Here is a 22,351-nt window from a genome sequence, read left to right on the forward strand (position 1 = left end):
TAGCCCAGTGAACTTGCAATGTTATGGTTACAAGGGATTTAAGGGCATTATCTTTCCTGTGCAAACAGTGCATGGAAGTTCTTCAGGGATTTTCCCCATATAGCTCTGGCAGCTAAAGACAGATTGCAGAATATGGTTTTGAGAGCAAAAAGTCAAGGTTTCTGCTTCCTGACTTTTTTTCCCTAATGCAGTTTTATGTATGGGTTAAATTAAAAAAAAGTTTAAAATACATATTTAAACTGACTTTAAGTTATATGAAGTGCTTTTTCTATGCATAAACCTGTTAAATTTTGAAGTGTAGTATGTAAAGATCTGGAAGTAGAGGAAGATGCCCCCTCCAGTGCCATAAGAAAGCTGGGGTCTTACCCATCCGTGCCCCTCTCTTGAGCATTCCACTGCCAGCCACGGGGTAGAGGATCACGTTGGATCTGACAGGGAGAAATGGTGTGTGTCTTCTGGGTTTGGCCAGAAGAATTTGGGAGGGAAATGCCAGATCAGCAGAGAAAGAAGAAACATCTACTCTTGTAAACAATCTTACAAGAAGATAACAATTTCTTTGAAGCTACTTAAAAATTCTGGTGTTGGGATTCTGGTGGAGTAAGTCCAGAAAGGATGGATTTGCAAAAGGAATAGCTGATGGGCAGCAAAAGATGCATGATTAACCATTTTGTTGGGCTCAGTTTATTTCCTCAAGTGCTGTGTATATATTCTGTTTTGGAAACCTAAAGTATATATGTTGGTCATTCTGAGTGGCTGCTTCCTATTATTTACAGTGCTGTGTAATTATACACAGACTCTGACAAATAATAGCAGTGTCGTGGGATCTATTTTTAGGCTCAGCTATTTGTTATTATGACCTAATGTGCCAAAACTTAGCCAAGCTATGAGCAAGAAAATCTTACAGGCAGACAATGCTGTTGACCTTGTGCATAGCCTGGTACCAAAGAAGGATCATCTGTACCAGGACAGGGCGTTCTGCTGGGTTTTTCCCCTTTGTCCACTTGGTTTCCTCTGTTCTAGACAGACAGGATGAGTTGGTGAGGTAGAGCACACAGTTGCTGGGCTGGAACAAACTGTTTATTTTCCATTGTTTGTAATCATGCATGCCTTATTATGCTGCTCTTTTTTTTTTCCCTTTTCCTTTTTATTTTATTTAATTTTTTTTGTTTAAACCGGGGTTTTCCATTGCCACTTCACTGAGGATCGGTGTTGTTCACTGTCCCTTTGCTCAAAATAGATATCTTGTGCCTGTGTAAAGTGCCACTGACCCTTCAGCACTTGAGTCCTTCCTCCCCTCATGAAGGTCTGGAATAAAACAGGGAAAACCCACTCTCCCACTTCTGAGCCCGCCCAGGCACTGCCAAAGGGGTTATTGGAACTCATTAACCCTGAAGAATGGAGTAACATCTGAAAAAAACAGCAAGCAGAGCTGAAACAAGTGCTGTGCTCAGAGCCAGTTCACAGCAATGACATTGTGGTCAACCCAGAGCATTCCCATGTGGAAGACACCCAGGTGCCTGATGTTTTTCGAGGTGTTCCTATCTGTACCTGCATTATAACTTGTGTAGTGGTGAGCGTGGCTTTGCTCTAAGATTCCATCTCTTTTGCCTCTGCAGTGCTTCTGGCAGCAGGGTTTGCATCCTACCCTGCATTTCCTTACATTAAGTCCATCTTTCAGCATCTCGAGACAAGGATGTGTTTTCCTGCCTCTGGCAAGCCCCTGGCTGTATCCTTCTCCTGTTACTGAGGCTCCCTCCCCCACCCCTCTTGTTAGAGGTCAATCTGAAGTGCAGGAAAGAATGATTATGATAACAGGAGGAAACAGGAAGAATCATGCTTTCTTTTTCAATCTGTTTTTTATTATTGTTTTAATGTAAAACATTGTTTCAATTAAATGCTGACCTGTGCAGTGGCGTGTGCGTGCGCATGCTGAAATGAATTCCGGCTTTGTTTGGAAAGCTGTGACCTCTTTATTCCTGTTCTGGATCAAGGCTGTTGCCTTTCAAACCCGCTGCTGAGGACTGAAATTTCACTCGTACTCCTCGTAAGCACTGGCTGTAACAAATCTTAAGAGCAGTGGTCTCCTTGGGCATTTTTATTTGGTGTTCTCTCTCAATTTTTAAAATAAACGTGCTTGGTTTTAAGACTTACTCATGTCAGGGAAAAAAAAATAACCATGACATTTAAAATGCCTCAAATGAGTACTTGGTGGAGTAGTTATAGAAATAAGTGGATGTCTTCATCATTTACTTGCTTTCTCTATGCCTTAATTTTGTGTGATGTTATTTACTTGCATTTTTTTAAACTGAGATTCCCATGTGAATTGACTGTCCTGGAAGAAATTAGAAGACTGGACCCCAATGCCCACTCCCATCCCACTAAGTCTTAGCTGCAATGACACTGGAATAGTACATTGAGTTTGTTATTTGTTTGGATATAAATTTTAAATCTGGGGGGGTGAATCTATGCTGTGTCATTTCAGTTGTTTGTTTTGGTTTTTCTTTGCTTAAAATGAACTTCTTTGGAGGAAGGAAGAAGTGGGTGAGAAATTTGCCTGAGTTGTTAAAATGAGTCAGTTACATTTTATACTTGTCCTCTGGTGACCAGATTTTCATTTTTCTCCTTGGCCTCATGGAATGTTTTTTATTTATATATCTTATTAGTTTTGGATGTTCTGTGCAAGGGGAAACCTGAAATACAAACTTTTTTCCTTTCTGTTATTGTATTAAGAGCGTGCGTATTGGATGCAGGTGCTCCGACTCTGCCATAATTGGCACTTTATGGAGAGACACCAGCTGTACTGCTTCACAGGGGACGTATTATATCTCTTCACACATTGTATATATTGTAGGAAATGCAGAATTCCTGTCATTGTCAGAAACTTTGCATGTCTGCATCTACCAGTGCCTCTGCAGAAAAAAAAAGACAACAATCTGCTGAAAGTTAAAACCACGTCTATTTTCAGAAACGGCTTATCCCTTTTATTGTCCTTTCATGTAGCACTAATTGATGTTTTGTTTGGTTAAATATAGAAGAGACTTAACAAATGTTTGTCTTTTTATGGTCATGCAAGGTGAGCTGGTGTGGTATGAAGTGCTGCATTTGTTTTGGAACACATGGCAACAGATACTGCATATCTGGATGTGTGTGTACCTGCACATAAAATTATACTCATCACGTAATAATATACCAAAAAAAAAAGTTTAACATTTTCAGTCACTGGACAGATTTGGAAGCAGAAGCAATAAAACTCTAAATTATATTAGGCCTTAAAAGGGATAATTATAGAGAGGAAACAATCCTGCTTTTGGGCATCTTACACAACCGGAGCTTCAGTTGCTGTCTTGGGAATGCCTGGGAGCTGCCAGTGGTAGCTCTCGGCCCTGCCTGAGGAATATTGATGTATTGATGTGTGAGTAGGTGGGACTTGTGTGGCTTCTGAGGGATTGATTTATAGGAGGGAACTAGGAATTAGTATCAAGATTTATAGATGCTGTATGTGAGTGATTTGTCCAAACAAAAGAGTGGTAAAAGCTCTGCCTGCTTTTGAAAAGTGTAATTGCTGAAGGGAACAAAGAGCTATTGAGTGTCACAGGGAATGTTTGTTCCATATCAAGAAAAATGCAGGTGTCTGACATCTTATTATATGGGAAAATATGGTTCCAGTGGAAGTTAAAGCAATCTCATCAGGTTTTTTTAAAAAGTTTTGAAGATACTGTCCTGATAATAGAGAGGTGGGTGAGGTTGTGGATTTCTTGTGAGCTGATTTAGCATGTTCTTCAATGTTCATTGTCCTGCTTCCTCTGTGGTTTAGAAATGTGTTCACATCAATGTATGGACATTTGGAGAGTTTCACCTCTGGGAAAAGGGGAACAAGGCTGTTTCATTCTGTCTTTTGGAACAGATACAATTTATATTCTGTCTGTGGTTGTTAAATCCCCTTTTTTGTGCTCTCTTTTCAGAAATGTCTTGCGTGTTTTTTGACGTAGTTCAGGCCCAGCACTGAGACACTTTGGAGCATCACTTCCTTCCCAGTGCTGCAGTGTGTTTGTGTGTGGGACACTGTGCTCCTGAGAAGCAGGAGGAAGCCTACCTCTTTCCATGTTTCCTTGTTCCGCTAGGTTTGCGCGCGCTGCGGAGAGCGCTGGGGAAGAGGCCCGGCCTGTGGGACGCCGCCGTGGCTGGGTCAGTGATGATTGCCTTCAATGACTTCCTGCAGGGGATGAAGGATGTCAGGCCCAGCGCCATGAGGGAGGTGGCAATTGATGTGCCAAAAGTAAGTTGTTTTGTGCACTGCTGTGGCAGCATTGTCATGGAATAAAGAGAGGAATTTCATGGAGTGGAGGCCTCAGGTTACTGGTGAATGTTATGCATCATCTTTCTGTTTGGGTGTTTGTTTATTTATTTATAATTGTGAAGAACCATTTGCAGAATGGTTCCTAATGCTCCAGGAAGAGTTTGGGAGTGCAGGATCGTATCTCCTGATCTCTAGTTTTTTATGCTGAGTGGATTAATGGGGTACAAATCTTCAGATGCATGCTCAAGGAAGGTCTGGAACAGCCATGGAAGCTGGAGCCTTTTGGGAAGCAGACACAAACTAAAGCAGAAACCAGCTGTTAGCATCTGTAACCGAAGTGTGTTGAAACAAAGCTGTGAACAGTTTGGTTGCTCTGATTTTTATGTAAATGTGACCTGAATGTCTTGGGTGGTATTATATGGTTTTAAATGAAGGCAGAATTCAATGCTGTAGGCTGACTATGACTGCCAAACAGTCACCTGTCAGGTGACTGTCATTATATGAACAGTTCATTTGGTGGTGCCAGGTTCATCTTTACCATGGTCACTGCCCTCTTAATTACATATTACAGTAGTTCAGGAGCAGACCCAGCATAAATTGGGCTGGGGAACTGACCTTGTTTAAGGCAGCTCTGATCTGTGTTAAGAAGATTGAGCAAAAGAATTTTCTCTTTAATCTGACTAAATCCCAATTCTGTGAGCAGTTGTGTTGATGTTCCTCAGCAGCTCCCCAAGCCCTGGAAGAAAACATTTATGTTTCATTGCATGAAAATGAGTCATTTGGGAATTAGATTGCACAACTGTAGACCCTTATTCCCAAACTTATAGGAATGGGAAATAAAATCCATGAACCGGATGCTGCACGCAGCCAGCTCGGATGTCACACTTGGCTTGCTAAGAGCCCATGCTGTGCAGGGTGGAATTGCCTGGGCTGGCCCCAAATAGCTTTTCCTGGAAATGGTGTCATGGCACCAATATCCTCAAGGCTAAGTGGCTCTGCTGAGAGCCAGAGTTACTGATTCTTGCCTTGCTTGTTGTGCTGCTGGCTCGTGGGCTCAGGTTGGTTGTTATTCCTTTGCTGTGCCTCTCAGGCACTCCAGTCCCTTTGGAGCCAGGTGGAATGCTGCCCAACAGCACAGCACAGGCAGGTAGAAGCAAGGAGTTGAGGTACTGCAGGAAATCTGCTCTCAGTCCTGGTCAACCTACTCCTCAGGCTCCTCTTGTCCACTAAACCATCCTCCTAGTGATTGTTTTCCTTGATTGTCACTTGGTTTTATTTGTTAAACATCCACTGAGTTATTGGAGTACTACTGGGATTCATTCCTTTATTAACAGCATAGTGGAGATTATTTTTGTGCTGACAGGACCTGCATTTCCACAAATCAATGCATATTCTCTGAAGATGTAGGGTAAATTTCAAGCCATCTGCTTGCTGCCTGGGCTGAGTTTAAAGTAGATTCTAAAGTAATTTGGGTTCAACAGATTTTGTGTCCTCTCATATCACTTACCAAAGGGAGGGAGTTTGGAACTAGTTGATCTTTAGAGTCCATTCCATCTCAAAATATTCTGTGAATGGTGTAATTTAAAAAATCCTTGCTAAAAATAACTTCAAACACTAAATAAATTATAAGATGTGAGATTTTTTTTTCCCAAAGAGAAGACAGGAATTTGAACTACATTAATAATAATCAGTTTTTTAGGTATTTATTGCAGATAGAGTACTCACTTGGCATCCCCCTTGGTGTGGATGGGCCTTTGGCCCATGTAGTTCCTTACAAGTAAAACCATTGACATACATGAGATTTTTTTGATTTTCAGCTTCGTTTTTTAGATGGTGGGGCTCTTTCATATTTCATTGCTTTGCAGTAGCCATGTGCCAATCAAATTACAAGAGTTCAAAGTAACTTCTGAATAAAGCCACAATTCCTTTCTCTTGTGTCTGAATTGTGTTGGCTGTGACCAAGGCAAATGTAAAATCCTTGCTGCCTAGTTCTGTGTAGCATCTTGCCTTCCATTTTAAAGAGCCATTCTTGAACTTTGCTGTGTGTTACAACCTTTTTAGAAGGCTGCCTTTTGTAGAGCAAGAATTTAGGAGAAAGAGGATGCACATTATAAATCAGGAAGTTAATACTGCAGTTCTTTGGAGAGTTGCACTGCAGTTGCTGTTCTTCCCTCTCCTGTGGATCTTTATGAAATTTTTTTCAGAGAGTGCTGTGGGTTTTGCTTGCCTTTTTTTTATTCCCTTTAGTGTAATTCAACACTCAGATTTGTGTCTTTGCAGGCAAAAGATTCTGGATAAGACATCCTTTGCCTGTCTGCTTTATTTCTTTATTACTGGTGCTTAATAACCTCTGGGGAGCTGCTGCTCTGCATCGCACTCTGAGCTCTGTTGACCTGGGGAGAGCTAAAGATTGCAGCAGTAATGAAATGTTGGTATAGCAGAGCTGGTTTTGTATGTGTGAGCCCAGCCCCAAGGCTAATCTCTAAAGCCATTTCCACAGTGACAGAACATCACACCTCATTGCTGGTGTTGCAAGACCTTTCCTTTGAGTTCCTGTGCAGGTGAGAGCAGTGTAACTATTGCTGCTGGACTGTTCCCCAACCTCTCTCCCCTCCCTTTTCCCCCCCCTACACTTATCTCTCTCCTTTTGAAATGAAGACAAGTTTGTTCTGTTTAGAATTCACCAGATTGTGAAGGTAGTGGTTTATTAGCTATTTTTGCTTTTAATACTATTGCTGCACCAGTTCCTCACCTTGTACTGTCAGAATTTAAATTGTAGGCAAAGTCAGAATAAGTCTCCAGATTGCTGAAAACAACCTTCATGTAAGGTGACCTCACTTCACTTTTCTGTACAATTCTGTCACTTGTAGTGGGTCTGAAAAATCACTTGAATGATGCATGACTGATATTCAGAAGACTGAATATTTGCAGAGGGTAAATGACTGAATATTTAAGAGAGTACAAGTAACATTTAAGTGTTTTCTCCCTGACTTTTTATGTGCATGTAAAGTACTGCTAATAGATCTTGCCTTCTGTCGCTGAAACTTACAGGGAATTCATGATGGCCAAGATACTCTTATTCATGTTTGTCAAAATCTTTGTCTAGATAGAAAGACATGATGACTAGTCCATACTTTGCCAGGTATGAGTAAGGATTGATACTGAAAAAAGGAGAACAAGCTTATGTTGTCTTCTGCCCTCAGAAAAAGTTGTCCAAGAGTGTCAGATTTAGTTCTGTGCAGTTACAAAGCTTCTACATAGAATCAAGAGCTGTAGGGGTAGGTAATACATCTTTTTAAATGACATTAAAGTCACTATGTGACTATGAATAGCCACACTATTTCATATCTGACTCATTAACACAAACTTTTGTTATGTTTGCTGTTTACTCTCTGCTCTCTTTGTAATTTTCTTTTACGTTGAAATCTGACAATCTAAGAGAAATTTAATTTGATTTGAAGTTTGCTTGGTCTTAAATAAAAGTGTTTGCACCACATCCAAATGCTTTTTTTATCCGCTTCAATAGCAGACTGAATTAACTTTCTCAAGGACTGTCTACTTCCGGTTTCCACTCCTTGTCCTGGCATCAGGGGAAAATAAGGACAAACCAAGGGTGACTCCAGGTTTCAGCTTGGGGGAAAGGCAATACCTCACCTCTCAGCAACACTCTGCTTGCTTTTCACAAGTAACTCACTTTCCAGAGCTGAAGGATGATTTACGTTGAACAAATTTCTGGAAGAGTGTTTTAAGGCAGAAGATCATTTGATTTAGGTGTGCCTTGACATGTTTAATATTTGAAGTGAATGGGAGTGGATGGTGACCAGAGGAAGAGCAGGCTGGGAGGATGTGGATAAAAGTCTCAGGCTTGTTGACTGCCATGTAGGAAGAGGTGTGGCAGGTTTTAGGTCTGTCTGCTTTTTTGGTAGGACATAACACATGCCTTTATGTATTCCTGACAAGCCTGTCTTGTGCTTCTTGTTTAATAAAGGCTTTTTGAAGAAGTGACTCATTGAAAACAACTTCATTAAAGAACCAGTACACATTCTACAGAGCATTTTTGTTTTGTTTACTTTTTTAATAGTTCTGCTCCATGGTCTGAATTCAGCACAAATGCTCTGTTCTGCAGGTATCTTGGTCAGACATAGGAGGACTAGAAGATGTCAAGCTGAAGTTGAAGCAAGCAGTGGAATGGCCTCTCAAACATCCAGAGTCCTTCATCCGAATGGGGATCCAGCCTCCCAAGGGTGTCCTGCTTTACGGACCTCCTGGGTGCTCAAAAACCATGATAGCAAAAGCTTTGGCTCATGAGAGTGGCCTCAACTTCTTGGCAGTGAAGGTAGGCCATTCACACTCACATTTTCTTAACTCCTCCATAACAACTGATGGTTTACCACTTTCCAGTGTTAAAATCCAGTGGCTCATAATGTTTCTGTTCCCTGTATATGCTCCTGCTAACGCCTTGTGAATATCAAGTAAGTTTGTGTTTTCTTGTATGCTGTTAAAAGAATTGTTATTTATTTTGTCATAGCACAGATAAGGGATGGATGGGTAAGCTGTGGAGTGAGGTCTTAAATATTGGCATCGTCTAAAGTCTTTCCAGAAGTGGCAACAATATTTATACTGCAATTAAAGCAATGCAAATGAAAGGTGACTCTGGATAGTGGATAGCTGCTGTTACTGTAATAATTACTTGCATGCATGGAAATGTCATCTAATCTCTTACATTCCTTTTCATTCCTCAGGAAGGTCGCTTTCTTTATCTCACTGTTCGTGTTTCATTACAGATTTTTTCTTGTCCTCTTTGCCTTTTTTCCTGGGGAAATAGTTCTACTTCCATCAGTTTTCAGAAAGCTTGAAAAATCAGTTATATCTTGAATACTCTTGTATAAATAGGATATTCTCTCAGCGTTAAGGAACACTTAGTATAGAAAAATTTTGGATTTCATTGCCTATGAATCAGTGTAATTGATCACTGTGGGTTGTATGGAAAACACATGAATGGAAGTTATTTAATAATAATACTGAGCTTCACTGCATAGGAAAGAAAAAAAAAAGATAGCAGAGTGATTCCACATGGGGTAGTCTTGCAGCTGTGTCAGAATGTTAATGAAGTGCAAGAAAAAACATTTGTTTAAGTATTTTGAAAGTATCTCCTCCTCAGCAGTAAGATCACGTCCCCTTCTCTGTTGACCATCTCTTGACTCACAAAGCCTCCTGTGTTAGTTTGCACACAGCTTCCTCCTCCTCCCATCCTTTCAGGCACGCTGTGGATCCTCTCTGGGAGCAGAGGCAGTTGTGTTGACCCTGAAGCCAGCAGCCCTTCACTGCCCGGGCTCCCTGGGATTACAGGCAGCCCTCTGGGTCACAGTCACATCAACAAGGGCAGCCTTGGAAACCTCAGCCCTTAAGAAACACTACCTTAACTGCCTCTTCCATAAACACAAAGTAGTTCTTTGTGCTCCAGAGTTACTGGTAAACAAGGTAACCTTTTCCTCCGCCTCTGCTTAAAAGAAAACATTCCTCTTTGTCTCACCCTAAGCACTGGTGCCTGGGAGGGTGGGGAAAGAAGGTAGCAGTCTGGAAAAAAGAAAATCAGTTGAAAATGGGTGTTGTTGCTCTCTTGTATCCCTCAGTCATGGCACCATCAGATAGTTTGACTGATGCAGTTAATGGTCTGAGAGTGAAGGGTGGCTCATGCTGACCAGGAGGTATCCAAAGCTGCAGTGTACAGTAATGCAGCGTTTTTCCATGGTGCAGTTCTGCACGTGCAACATTCCCCATCACTGACAAGCTGCAGAAGTGTCTGGCTCTAGGAAATGGCCTGTGATTCCCAGTTGGTTTAAATCCCCTGGCCTGGAACTGGTCAAATATTCAATGTACAGATGTTTCAAGAAGCACATCTCTGGAGCAGGTCCAACCTTGGACATGTTGACTCCAGGAAGGGAACATAGACCACTTTCTCTAACTTCACATTTGTTTCCTGGACAGAAAAAGGCAACATCCATCATGTACTAAATGTGTTAAACATCGTCTGTAGCACTTTTTCAAGCGCAACAGGCATGAATTAATTTCCACTGCAAGTGTTCCTGCAATAAATCTGAAGATGAGTATGTGGGGTTTTGGTTTGTTTTGTTGGGGTGTTTTTGAGAGGGGATTTTTCTTTTCTTGCTTATAGCCCTATTAATTTTCCCCTTCCTCTACATTATGTCTTGGATATCCATCCCTGGAACCGACATCAGGCATTTTGAAACAAAAGTGCAATTCTTGATGATTTACTTTTCAGACTTGCATTTTCCTTCCATTCTCTCTGGAGTAAGTAATTCTGATGAAAAGTGTCTGCTGTACAGCTTGTAGGATACTCTTTTGGGATAGTGCAGAGGGCAGAGGTTCTTGGGCCCTTCTGGAGCAGGGGCTGCAGGCAGGAGGCACAGCCCTGGATGCTGCCTCTCCCTTTGGCTGTGGAGCCTGAGAGGAGATGGGTTCTGTTGCATGCAGTGCTTGCTTGGTTCGGTGATTTTTGGAAGGCTGGACCTATTGTGTCTGCACAGTGCATTTTAAGAGCCACGAGCACAGTAAGTCCCAGCTCCCTCCCATCAGTGCTGGATGTGCTGTCCTTGTCTGAGCTGGCTGTCTGTCCTGCTTCAGTGCAGCAGGTATTGCCCCAGCCTGCCTCCAGGCAGGCTTTGTTTGCCAGATGTGCCTGTGCAGTTTGGACAGCTGACTGTTCAGTGAGACGTTTCAGCTGGGTTGTGAGCAAACTGTTCGAATGTGACCTTTCCATCTGTCTTGGGCATGGGGAGCTGTCACAAGGCAGCCTCTGGCCCATGTCTGACTGGCCTCTCGTGGGGTTTGGGAGATGGGCTGAGTCTCCATGTCATTTCTGGGCAGAGGAGCTGAAGAAAATAACGTGATAACAGATGTTTGACCTTGCATCCTGTTCTCTCCTGAAATCTATTGTGAGGTTTGAATGGTTAGGGTTACAATGAATGTTGCCTTTTTGTAAACATGCTCTTTGATACTTTGCCAAAAACTTTTTATAGCTGTATTTGCACCAAGATTGGTGACCTTTTGCTTTTCCAGAGCAAAGCAGCTTGTTGGTTGGTTTGTTTTACAAAGCAATCTTGCATATAATTCCTAGGGGGAATAGTTTATTTTTGTTCCTTCTCTAGACTTTCTTTGTCTCTAATACAATGTATCTGCTAAATTTACTGGTGGGGGAGGTTGTCAGCTACTTTCCAGGGGATGGCTCTTCCTGCTCCTTCCTGCCAACCCCTTTTTCTAAATCTCTTGTAGCATTGGGACTTTTTAGGGTTTTAGTGGTCATCTGGATTATTCCCCCCTCCAAATTTCTGTTACAGAAAAGGCAACTGAATTGTTCTCAGCCGCTTGGAGATTTTTCAATGTTTTGCACTCATGGATACAAGTGAGTGTAAGACTGCGCGAAGGAATGGATTAGGATAATTTTTTCATTCTCCAGGATTGAACATCAGTCTTGACTTATCAACAGCTTTTGATCTGACTGACTGCTTGTTTCAGTCAGCCTTCTCTGCACTTTGTCTTTCACAATCTTCTTGTGCTTGTACCAAAGTTTTTAATTTTCTTCTGAAATGTGTTTTAAGCATTTTTTGTGCTAGTAAGAAAAACCCCTTATATTCAGGTATTGGACCTATCCTATACGAATATGATGGGGATATAATTTTCAGCTTCTGCCAGGCTGATGATACCTTGCTGTTATATACAACCTGTCTCTCTGACATTTTTGCTTTATATGTCATCTAGTTTTCTGAAACTGAGCATGAAGGAAATTAAATCCTTTGTCACTGTATTCCCTATTTGACTGTTTGACTATTTATGTCGTAGGTATTTCTGTGGACTGTTTTGACAGTTCCTACACTTAGGATCAGTTTTGACTAGCTGGTTTTTTTGAGCTATATTTTTGTGAGACCACTAGGATTTTTGTGGTGATAGTATATTTTTGGAAGAAACTTGCCTGGCTTGCTATATGGCATAGATAATTTTTATGCATTTGTCTTGCATCTTAGTTTATTTAGACATGTTACGACTGCCCTCTTGGATTTTAAAATTTTTTAAATTTTATTTTTAGGAAATCCTGTGTCATTGTGTTGTGCTAAGAATCAAATGAGTATTACTTTTCCTTATGTATTTTCTGTGGTTTTTCTGGGAAGCAATTTGCAGAGAGTCTGTGTGGAATCCTTTTCCCCCTCCTATTATTGTGCTATTTAGGTCATTAACTTTACTACCAAATAAAAAAACCATTGAGCTTTTTTTGGTTTTAACTTATTTCAGAATGAACACTGGAGTCTGCTCTTAAGATGTCAGGCTGGGAGGTACCATCAGGATACCCATCCAGATAAATTCTATCACCCAGCTGTGATGGTCTGATCCATGGGGAATTGGAGTTCTGTTTTCTGTCCAACAAGCAGATTACCTGAGTTTATAAGATATATAGCAAGAAAAATTATGTAACTTCTCTATGCTTGTGCAGGTTTCAGAAACATCGTTTTTCCTCTTGATGCTTAGTGCTTTTTAACGTTTGTCTGTTTAAAATCAAAAGTAAGGCCAAGCCTCACTTAGGGGTAGTGACAAAAACCAGTTTAAATTTTAAAAAATTAAATGCCTTGCAGTTCAGCTAAGTGAAGCACAGTAATTTTTGTAAACAGGATGAAGCAATACTTAAAAAATCCCCACCACACAACACAAAGAAAACCAAATCCACCTGTGACAGTAAGGAGTGTTTAAGGATGTCAGCACTGAGCAAAACACTGGTACAGATGATGTGAGCTATACTGTTCTTAAACTTGAATTTGAAACATTCGTTAGGAGATCCAACTACAGTGTGATTTTTTTTAAAAAAAGAGAAAATATTCCTGACCTTTTATTTGCTGTTACTTAAGAGCTTGGGCTGAAGCAATCTTTTCTTTTTGAAATGAGCAGTAATTACAAAAATATACAGAGTTCCCAGGGCTGTGACTTCACCTTGGCTTGGTTTGGCTTCCTGTATCACCCAGGCGATGCTTTTGTACCACTCCCCGTGCTTGACATGTGCTTGAGCTTAGTTTGTCATCTGGGTCAATTATGTCAAAATATTTTCCAATTCAAGTTTCCTCTGCTTTTCCCTTCAGCTCTTGGCTGTGGCAGCTCCCACAGATTAATGAGGCTTGGAAAGGTCGACTGCTTTGCTTTGTGAAGGGCTGTCACTGAGTTTTGGGGAGATAGCTTAGTCTTTTGATGGGGATTTCAGTGAGCAGAAGCCTGTAAGTAGTTTAAAAGCAAGGCATTTAAGATGAAAAATGCAGAGGCCTTGTGGCTTTATGAGAAATTTTGGCAAACATTTGATAAAATTTCTAAAAGGATCCACAGTAACACATTTATGACAACTTGTTAGTTAATTAGCAGATTAGTAAAATTAATAGTAAAAATAACTCTGTTTGTAAAATTGGACGTTTTTTACTAGGGATAACAAGTTGAGATACTTTGATGAGCTCTTTTAATCCTGAAGCTTTCTGCATATTGTACTCTACTAAAAAGCATTCATCCATTCTTACCATAAGCTTACCAAAAGTGAAGATGCAGGCAGAAAATGGTTAAATATAATCCCTATCTCTTTGTCCCTTCTCAATTACCTTGCAAATTTATTTTTTATTAGGACTTTGTTTCTTTCTCTCTCTTCAAGTTACCAGTGGAGGAATGGAGTATTGCTGGAGGTGTGAAGTCTCAGCAAATAGGTTTTGCAGCAGGGGTGGCTCATTTTGTGTGGTTTTGCTGTGTGATTTTTGATCCTGCATGCATCCAGCCCTGATGATGCCAGAGGCACTCCAAAGGCACTGGTGCATGCAGTGAGTGTAATTCAATGTTTCCAGTCAGCTCATTCTGCAGTGCAAATCCTGGCTTCTGTTTTATGTAAAGAAGCCTCAGAAGATTGTCACTGGAGTTTGCTGGTCAAGACAAATGGCAAACAAGTGGACTCTGAGGCATGGCAATAAAGAAAACTGGATATTATAGTTGCCTTTGCAGTCTTACCATGGTGCTTATAGCAACTTCACTGCAGGGATTGGGGATAACAAGGTTTTGCCAGTTTGCTCCCTTACATACTTTGGAGCCCACAAACACCTGCTGAAATTGAAGTTTTTCAAACTCCAGACAGGTGTCAACAAGTTTTTAATGTCCTCTGGAATGCAGGGCAGAGGGAAAGGAAGTGATTAAAATGGTGCATGGTGCTCAGCCTGGGGTTTCCATGTGCTGAGAAGCTGGGAGTGATGCAGGTGAAATCTTGAAGGAGCCCTGGAAGAGAAGAAGCAGGCTTTATTCTTAACAAGCAAATAGAATGCCTTTTCTGAGCAAATATTTTTCTGTGTAACCAATTACCAAATCACACATGTACAGCCTCTGCCTTAGAAAGAACCTTACTGTTAAAATAAGGGAAGTTTCAGAGTTGATCTTGTTAACTCGCTTCCCTGCAGCCACCCTGAGTCATTGCTGCTTTGGTTGGACTGTGGGAGGGATGGAATAGCCTTTTGCCATGAAGATTACAGTGCCAAAGGACTCAATAACTGATTTCTGAGTCTCTTCAGTGTTGTTAGGGTAGAGCATAAGGCTGAGAGAATTGAGATTGTTCAATCTGGAGAAGAGAAGGCTTAGGAGTGACCTAATTGTGGCCTTCCAGAACCTAAACAGAGCCTACAAGAAAGATGGAGAGAGACTTTTTCCAAGACCATGATTCCAAGAGCAGGATAAGGGAGAATGGTTTTAGAGTAGATTTAGATTAGATGGATTAGGAAAAATTCTTTACTGTGAGGGTGGTGAGGCAGTGGCACACAAAGAAATTGTGGATTACCCATCCCTGGGTAATGGATGTGGATTACCCATCCCTGGATGAGGCTCTGAGCAACGTGGCCTGGCCCATGGCAGGGAGCTAAATGATCTTTAAGGAGTCTTCCAACCTGGGCCATTCTGTGCTTCCATGACTCTATCTCACCTTCAGTGTCCAAACTGGAAAGAATTAAAAAAATATGCTGGTTTTAATTCTATGAGGGGTATATTGCTGGGGTGGGATCAAACTTTGCTCCTCTGAGCTGGATGTCTAAGCTTCCCTGCAGTCTTAAAAGAAATTAGCACGTGGCACCTGAGAGGTGAACATCTGTCTGCCCAAATCAGTTCATGTGAATGTCTAATTCAGATGGCAGTGTGTGACTGTGGGCACTGAACATTGCCCTAGGAACACAGTGTGAATGTTTGAAAAAGAATTTTGGCACCTCTGTCCTTTTTTTTTGTTCTTTTCTGAGATTCACAATACAGAGCTCAGTTTCTAGAGACATCATTTGAAATTAGATATTAAATATGACTGATACTTTAATGTCTGATCATTTCTGCTTTGAATATGCCAAAGAAGGAATTGTGCATTATCTTGTAGTAATAATCTAGAGCAGTAATCTATTGGATGTGATATAAACTTTCTAGTTGGCTCTTTAGGACATAGGAATTGTTCGCTGTGGCTAGCACAGTTTAATGTGTCTGTGTAAGAGCCCAGAACCTGTATGTGAGGTTATCTGGGTATTTCTGAAGAGTCTAGACTGAGCTGTGTGCTGGAGACATCTGGAGCTGTGCCCTTGTGACTCAGAAAGCTTAAGTGCATTACTTGCCTGATTGTCAAAAGAGGGAAAAAGAAAACATGTAAGAGAAATCACTGACTCAATTTCCTACCCAAGTGGTGGAGAAAATCTGCAAGTCGTCTTAAGCCCTGCTCAGAAAAATGGCTGATACTCTTTAACTTGAGGGGTAGAAGATGTCCCTCTTGCAGTTTAAAAATGCTTTGAGAACTTCTGTCAAAACCATGTGTGCACAAGCTTATCTCATGTTGCTGCATGTATACAAGGGTTTTATCTTCTGTGCAGTTAACCTTTGAGAGTTAATTCTGATAATATTTTAAATGCAAGAAATTTTGGTTTTTTATTAAAATAAAATATAAATTAAAATTCATCCAATCCAGACCATAAGCAAGTAGAAGGTTTCATGATGCACGGGGATATATCTTGTAAGTGGGGATGGAATAGTCTTTAGGCAGAGCATGCCTGGAAACTCTCTCTGCTTTGAGGCTGAATAAAGAAACCTCAGCAGTATCCAGTGGGCCTGAATTGGCAGATTTTTTACTGTCAGTCTGGACTCCAGCTCACAAATGCTTATATGCATGGCTAAGCTACAACTACTTCTGCCAATTTTCTGCTCCAAATCTTTTGCTGGTTTTGGAGTCCCTGTGCAAATGTCCACAAGAAACAGGCTTTATTTCTTCATGTCTGCTTGTATGGAAGATGACTTGTTGCAGATCAGAGCAGAGCTGTGCAGCATTAAACTGGCCCATTTTTTACTAGCACCTCTTGGTCAGTCTATCAACAGCTCTAAAAAGCTTTTAAAAAGAATCCATATGCTCACCCCTTGGCCAGAAATTATCTTTTAACAAATGTCAGCTAAGTTAAGCTCTTGTCATTTGATTTTTAAAGCATTTAGAAAAGCACTGAAAAATAAAATAAAAAAACCCTCCTGGTATTTTTTTAGTGGCCTCCAAAGTCTGCTAAAGGTGAGCTTTGTGAAAATGAGAAGCTGTATCACCTGCCAGCAGGTGACTTTGTGGTGGCCTGCAGACTGCCTGTCCTGCAGATTTGTTTTTCAAATAAGAGCTGCCATCAGTCTGAGCTAAAGGACAGCACAGGTGCAGACAGGGTAAGGCAAAGGCTCAGCTCAGGTGGGACCAGAGCTCACCCAGCTCATTTGCTACCTCCAGCTGCTTTGAACATTTCTAGTTTTTGTGTTGTGCTTTTCAGTGTTTGCATGATTGAATTGTACAGCAATTCCTCCTCTTCTGTGTGTGCTTTGTCTTACTTTGGAGCCTTTTCTTTTCTTGCCATGGACAATAAGGATTCTGAGCTGCTCGCAGGAAAAAACGTGACACTCAAATGGAGTTCTGCTATCCCTCATGAAGGGTGAACTAGGAGACTTTCAAACAAATTTTCATGAAAATTCTCCACAAAGAGGCACAGCTCATTAACATGTAGTGGGCTTTCACCTGGAGTTGCTGTTTAATGAAGAGAAAAATGGAGAAAAACTTCATGTCGAAGCTTACAGCAAAAAGTTACATTCAAAATAATTCTCTTTGAAACATTGTAAATGGTATTTATTGCTTTGATGTTGCCTTCATCATATTTTAATGCTTAATTAAAAATAAAACTACAAGCATCTGAAATTACAATGTACCTTAAAGCTCAAATAGGGTAGTTTTGGGGTTGTTTTTTTTGCTGAGACAAAAGAAAATGTCAGGCTGTTTGATGTTGGGTCACAGGAGAGGAGCACACCATTGGCACGGATTTGTGTGATGTTGGTTTCCATGGGAATACTGATGTGAATGAAGATTACTTATGGGAATAAGGGCATGAAAGGGAAGCTCCACAGGCTCCAAGGAAAAGTTAGTGAGAGAAATCTATAATTGTGGGTAGAGTCTGCAGTGGTTTCTCATTGTGACAGAGAGCTGGATGGAAAGAGAGGACTCTGCTCTCATTCCTTAAGGGTTTGTCAGGGCTGTGCTATCGGATTCCTCATCTGCCCTGGACGTGATGAAGGACGAGGGCCCAGAGCAGCTGGGCTGTCTCTGAGCTGCAGTCTGGCCCTCACTGACTGCTCCACGCTCCTCATGGGTGATGTCAGTAGCAGCAAAAGGCTTTGTGCTTCTCTCTCTCACCTTGTTTTCTGTGCTTCTCTTCTCACCTTGTTTTTCCCTTCTGTCTTTCCTGCGTTCCTCGGTTTTGTGTGTGAATAATTCTGTTTCCACACAGGTACCCACCAGACTCCAATTTTGCAGTCATTGGAGGACTCCAGGTGCCACTTTAGCTGCCACAGCAGTTGCTTTAAGAAAGAAAACAATGCTAATTGTATAATTTACCTTTCCTACAGGCAAGGCACACACTGCTGGCCCTATCAACTCCTACAGTGTGGCTTTGGCCTGGGTGCTGCTCTAGGTCTGGCTGCTGCACTCACCTGGTCCTTTGGATAAAGGACAACTCTTTGAAAAGAAAGAAATAAAAATGGTGTCTGTGCCTGGATGCGTTGCTGATATCAGATAACCTGTGCTTTGCTTTTCAGAGGATATTATTTTTTACCCCTACATGAGCACAGGTGTTTTCCACTGTCAAGGTAAAGTCAGTGCATTAACTGTTACTGCAGGAATGAAAATGAGCATGGAGAGGGGAGCCTGCAAAAACCAGTGTGCTGCATTTTTAGAGTGATGAATCTCTATTCCACCAACCTGGGAACAAAGTCCAGATGGTCCCATTCAAAGAGGGCTTGTAACAGAGGCTCTGTCATTGCCAGTGCATATATGTGTGTCTGCCACACATTCTTAATTGTGACATACCTGCTGTTAAAGCTGCCCTGTGCTCTGGGCTGAGTGTTACCTGAAGGCACCCACAGCTGGGAGGAGGTGGTTCAGCTTTCTGACTGTGAGGGATGTTGTTCCTTCTGGGGGAATTACAAGGACACCTGTTGTTGCCTGGAAAATAGATTGGAGCCACTGGCTCTTTTCGTTCAGGGCAGCAGATAATGATCCTTGTTTGTGGCTGCAGGTCAATGCTGATGCAAACCAGACTGAAGTCAATGAGTCATTACCAATCCCAGGAGAAGCTGAGGCCCGTTAGGAAGCATTATTTAAGCAGCCTATCCTACAGGATACAGCAGAACAGAAAATACTCTGAGAATCTGCCATTGTTTTACTTTTTAGAATTGTAAGTACTTGTTCAAGACTGGAATGCTGACCCTGTGGTCTCCAGTCTGTTCCTGCTGGACAGGGCTGTGAGGATAAACAGGCATCAGAGCAGCTGGCACTCATAATCCTGCTTGGCAGCCTCAGCAGAGCAGCAGGAATGTGCATGAGCTCAGACACTGAACAGCTCCCTTGCTAGGGATGGGTTTCAGGTGTGCTGCTGTGGAGCTTCTTGCTTCACCTGCAGAGTGTCAGGCTCAAACAAGTGCTGTTAAACGTTGGTTTAAGTCACTGCTGTGATGCTTGGTTGGGCAGGATGCAGGTTGAGAGTGCAAGTAAATGCTTTGCTGTGATTTGTCCTTCTGGCTCCTTTGCAACCCCTTGGTGTGCTGTTGTTGAGCACTTTTAAGACTGTCACAGCATTTGTATTTGTGGTTAATTCCATTTCTCATTAAGGTACTGGCAAAGTATCAGGATGAGAGGACTAACCAACATGCACAGGTACTAAAATAAATGGAGAAACCCTCTAACTCTACCAAGCTATGTCAAAATGCACCCATAGGACTTAAAAATGACAAAATCTCAGAATTTTTTATTACAGAGCGTGACCAGTGTAGCACTGGCAGACTGTAGTCATTTTGTATACAAATGTATCATGCTTTTGAATTTTGTATTTTTCAGGGGCCTGAGTTGATGAACAAATACGTTGGTGAGTCTGAACGAGCAGTGAGAGAGGTGAGAAAGGGCAGGCTGTGGATAACATTAGATACAAAGCTTCCTTGGCTTTCAGATTCTTCTCTGCTTATGAGGTTACCATTAAACTTTCTGAAAAACTCCTTCTGGTGTAAGCTTAAAAAAAAAAGAAGAAAATGAAGCAGCAGGGATATTTAGCTTTTTCCTGCATTGATACATGTTGAATTTGGGATCCTGTTGCAGCTTTTACTACTCTTTAAAAAAAAAGCTGTTTTAAAATAGAAACAACCCAGGACAAGACAGGCTGATGTCTGTTATGTAAACTCTTGAGGTGTGCAGGGGGTGATAGTGTACTGTAAATGCTTCCTTCCCTTAAAACTCAGTATTTCATTGTTGTTTTTTTGTAGATCTTCAGGAAAGCCAGAGCAGTGTCTCCTTCAATTCTCTTCTTTGATGAAATAGATGCCTTGGCAGTTGAAAGGGGAAAGTAAGTAGTCCTGTTACAAAAACAACAGACATTATTTCCTGATAAATGATTCTTACACTGTACAGTCACAGATTTATTTACCTTTCTAGGATTATATTATTAATATCTTCATTCTTTGTACAGAAGTGTAATGTGTGACTTTTACTCAAGCCTATTTAACTTGGCATAAACAGGTAAGCTGATGGAGTTCCTCCTTTCTCATCTCATTAGCAGGAATGAATCTACTGGTTCTCATGCTCTTTGGCTCTTTTCTGTGGTTTTGCCTTTTATTTCCAGGAACTTAACTTTTTTTTTTTCCCAGGGTTGTTGCCCTGGCCTAATTTCGTGTCTCCATCAAGCAAACAGTAGGATCGTAAGCTACATAACACAAATTTCCAAGGAGAATACTCATAAAACTAAATTTACACCTATGTTTAAATGTTTTGCCAGACTGGGAAAAACTTCATTAAAAGATTTGGGAACACTTGTGTCCTTTCATGTGTGACATTAAGAAGGGATTATTGTGCAAACAGCTAATAAGTGTTTTTGTTAATATCCTGCTTTGTGATCGTTCCAAGAGATGTTTACCTCATGTCTGAAGTAGAATTATTGTAGTTTTTACTTGCCACTACAACATTTAAGATTTGACAGGCTCTTTAAGTGGACTTTCTTGGGGGATATCTCATTATAAATGTAACTGCTACTTGCTGTTGCAATAAATACTTTTATCCTGTTTTATTATGCATGAAAAGCTGCCAAATAGGTGCATTAGAAAGTATTTGTCCTGTTTGAAGGCACAACAAAACTGCAATGTTTTTCTGAGAGAAAAGCTCCCTTAACATCCCTACAGGTTCTTTTGTATTGCAAGAAGGAAAACAGGAAAGGATAACAGGTGGCATTTTGATGTTTTGGTGACACAAATAAATTATTTGTGTCACAGGAGGTGGCATCACATGTAGCATAGAGCTGCCCTGTGAAGCTGCTAAGAAATAAACATTCTTACTGTTGAAAATGCAAAATCTGATTGAAGATGTTTTCCTCCGAGTCCTTCTCATGTGCAAGGTGTGCAGCTGTGAAATTTGTGATCTTCCTAGAAGTGCTATGCACTGAAGCAACAGAGAAATTGCAAAATTGTTTGCTTGAATCAAGCCAGTGGAGGGGAAAAAAATAACATCCCCTGCTGCAATTGTTAATGTGTTTAGCTTCCAGAACCAACACTTCATCAAGATCAAACCTCCAAACCTCTTGGAAGGTTAAGCCATAATACATTTTAAACAGTTTTTTCACACAGTGCCCTGGAGGTGGCGAGTTTGTTTGTTTGTTTGCTTTTTTAGGGATAAACAACCTGATTTTACCTTACCTGGGACTGTCTGTGGGGGGTAGTAGGCCTGGCACAGCTTGCTGAAGAATGTGGTGTGACCTGCTGCAGTGGTGTTGTTCTGGAGACATCTGGTTTTGGAGCTTTAAAAAGAACAGGGCGGGACACACAAATATTTCATTGTCAAATCTGAACCAGATGGGAGGTAAAATATGTAGCAGAGTTCTCATAAAATTCATCTGAAATTAAATGGTGTAGGAAACCAGACAAGGCACTTATTAGAAATGGCCCTTTTTTACAGGCTGACTTTGCACAGTAGGAATTTGCAAATGCACTGGAGATGCTAACGATTTGTGGCCTCTGGAGATCCATTTCCTGTACTATTACTGACTGTGCTGAAGTTTTCAAGGAAACACCTGTTTATATTGTCTCCCCATTCCCTCTGTTGGCTGAATTAGTTTTCTTTGCCTTGGCAGTGAAGAACACTCTGCGATACAGCTTTGTGAGAGTTTAAATCCTTGATAGGATGCTATGGGCTTTGTGCAGAATGTGCTACATTCCATATCTCCTGGGTAGGCAGCCTCTCCTGATCCCACCAGGATATGTCCAGAAGTCCAGAGAATCTGAAACTGTTAAGCTGTGGGAGTAATTTTATGTATAATTCTGATCAGAAATGTAGATGTGAAATAACATTAGGTAAATAACTTAATGCTTCTGATCTTCAAAACACCCTGCCAAGTATTCATTAACCCATTATTTAGATTTGACTACAACTTGTGGTTGTTTTGCTCCCAGCCTTCTGCAGAGATCACT

General features: G+C 41.1%; 1 protein-coding gene across 1 annotated transcript in view; it reads left to right on the forward strand.

Annotated features, from left to right (window-relative positions):
- AFG2A (AAA ATPase AFG2A) overlaps positions 1-22,351 on the forward strand; it is a 161,546-nt gene that overhangs the window by 16,485 nt on the left and 122,710 nt on the right. Inside the window, 4 exon segments of the mRNA XM_077176741.1 lie at positions 4,122-4,276; positions 8,424-8,633; positions 19,743-19,796; positions 20,162-20,241. Coding sequence (XP_077032856.1) covers positions 4,122-4,276; positions 8,424-8,633; positions 19,743-19,796; positions 20,162-20,241 — 499 coding nt within the window.

This window comes from Agelaius phoeniceus, chromosome 4, assembly GCF_051311805.1.
Source record: "Agelaius phoeniceus isolate bAgePho1 chromosome 4, bAgePho1.hap1, whole genome shotgun sequence".
NCBI classification, from domain to species: domain Eukaryota; kingdom Metazoa; phylum Chordata; class Aves; order Passeriformes; family Icteridae; genus Agelaius; species Agelaius phoeniceus.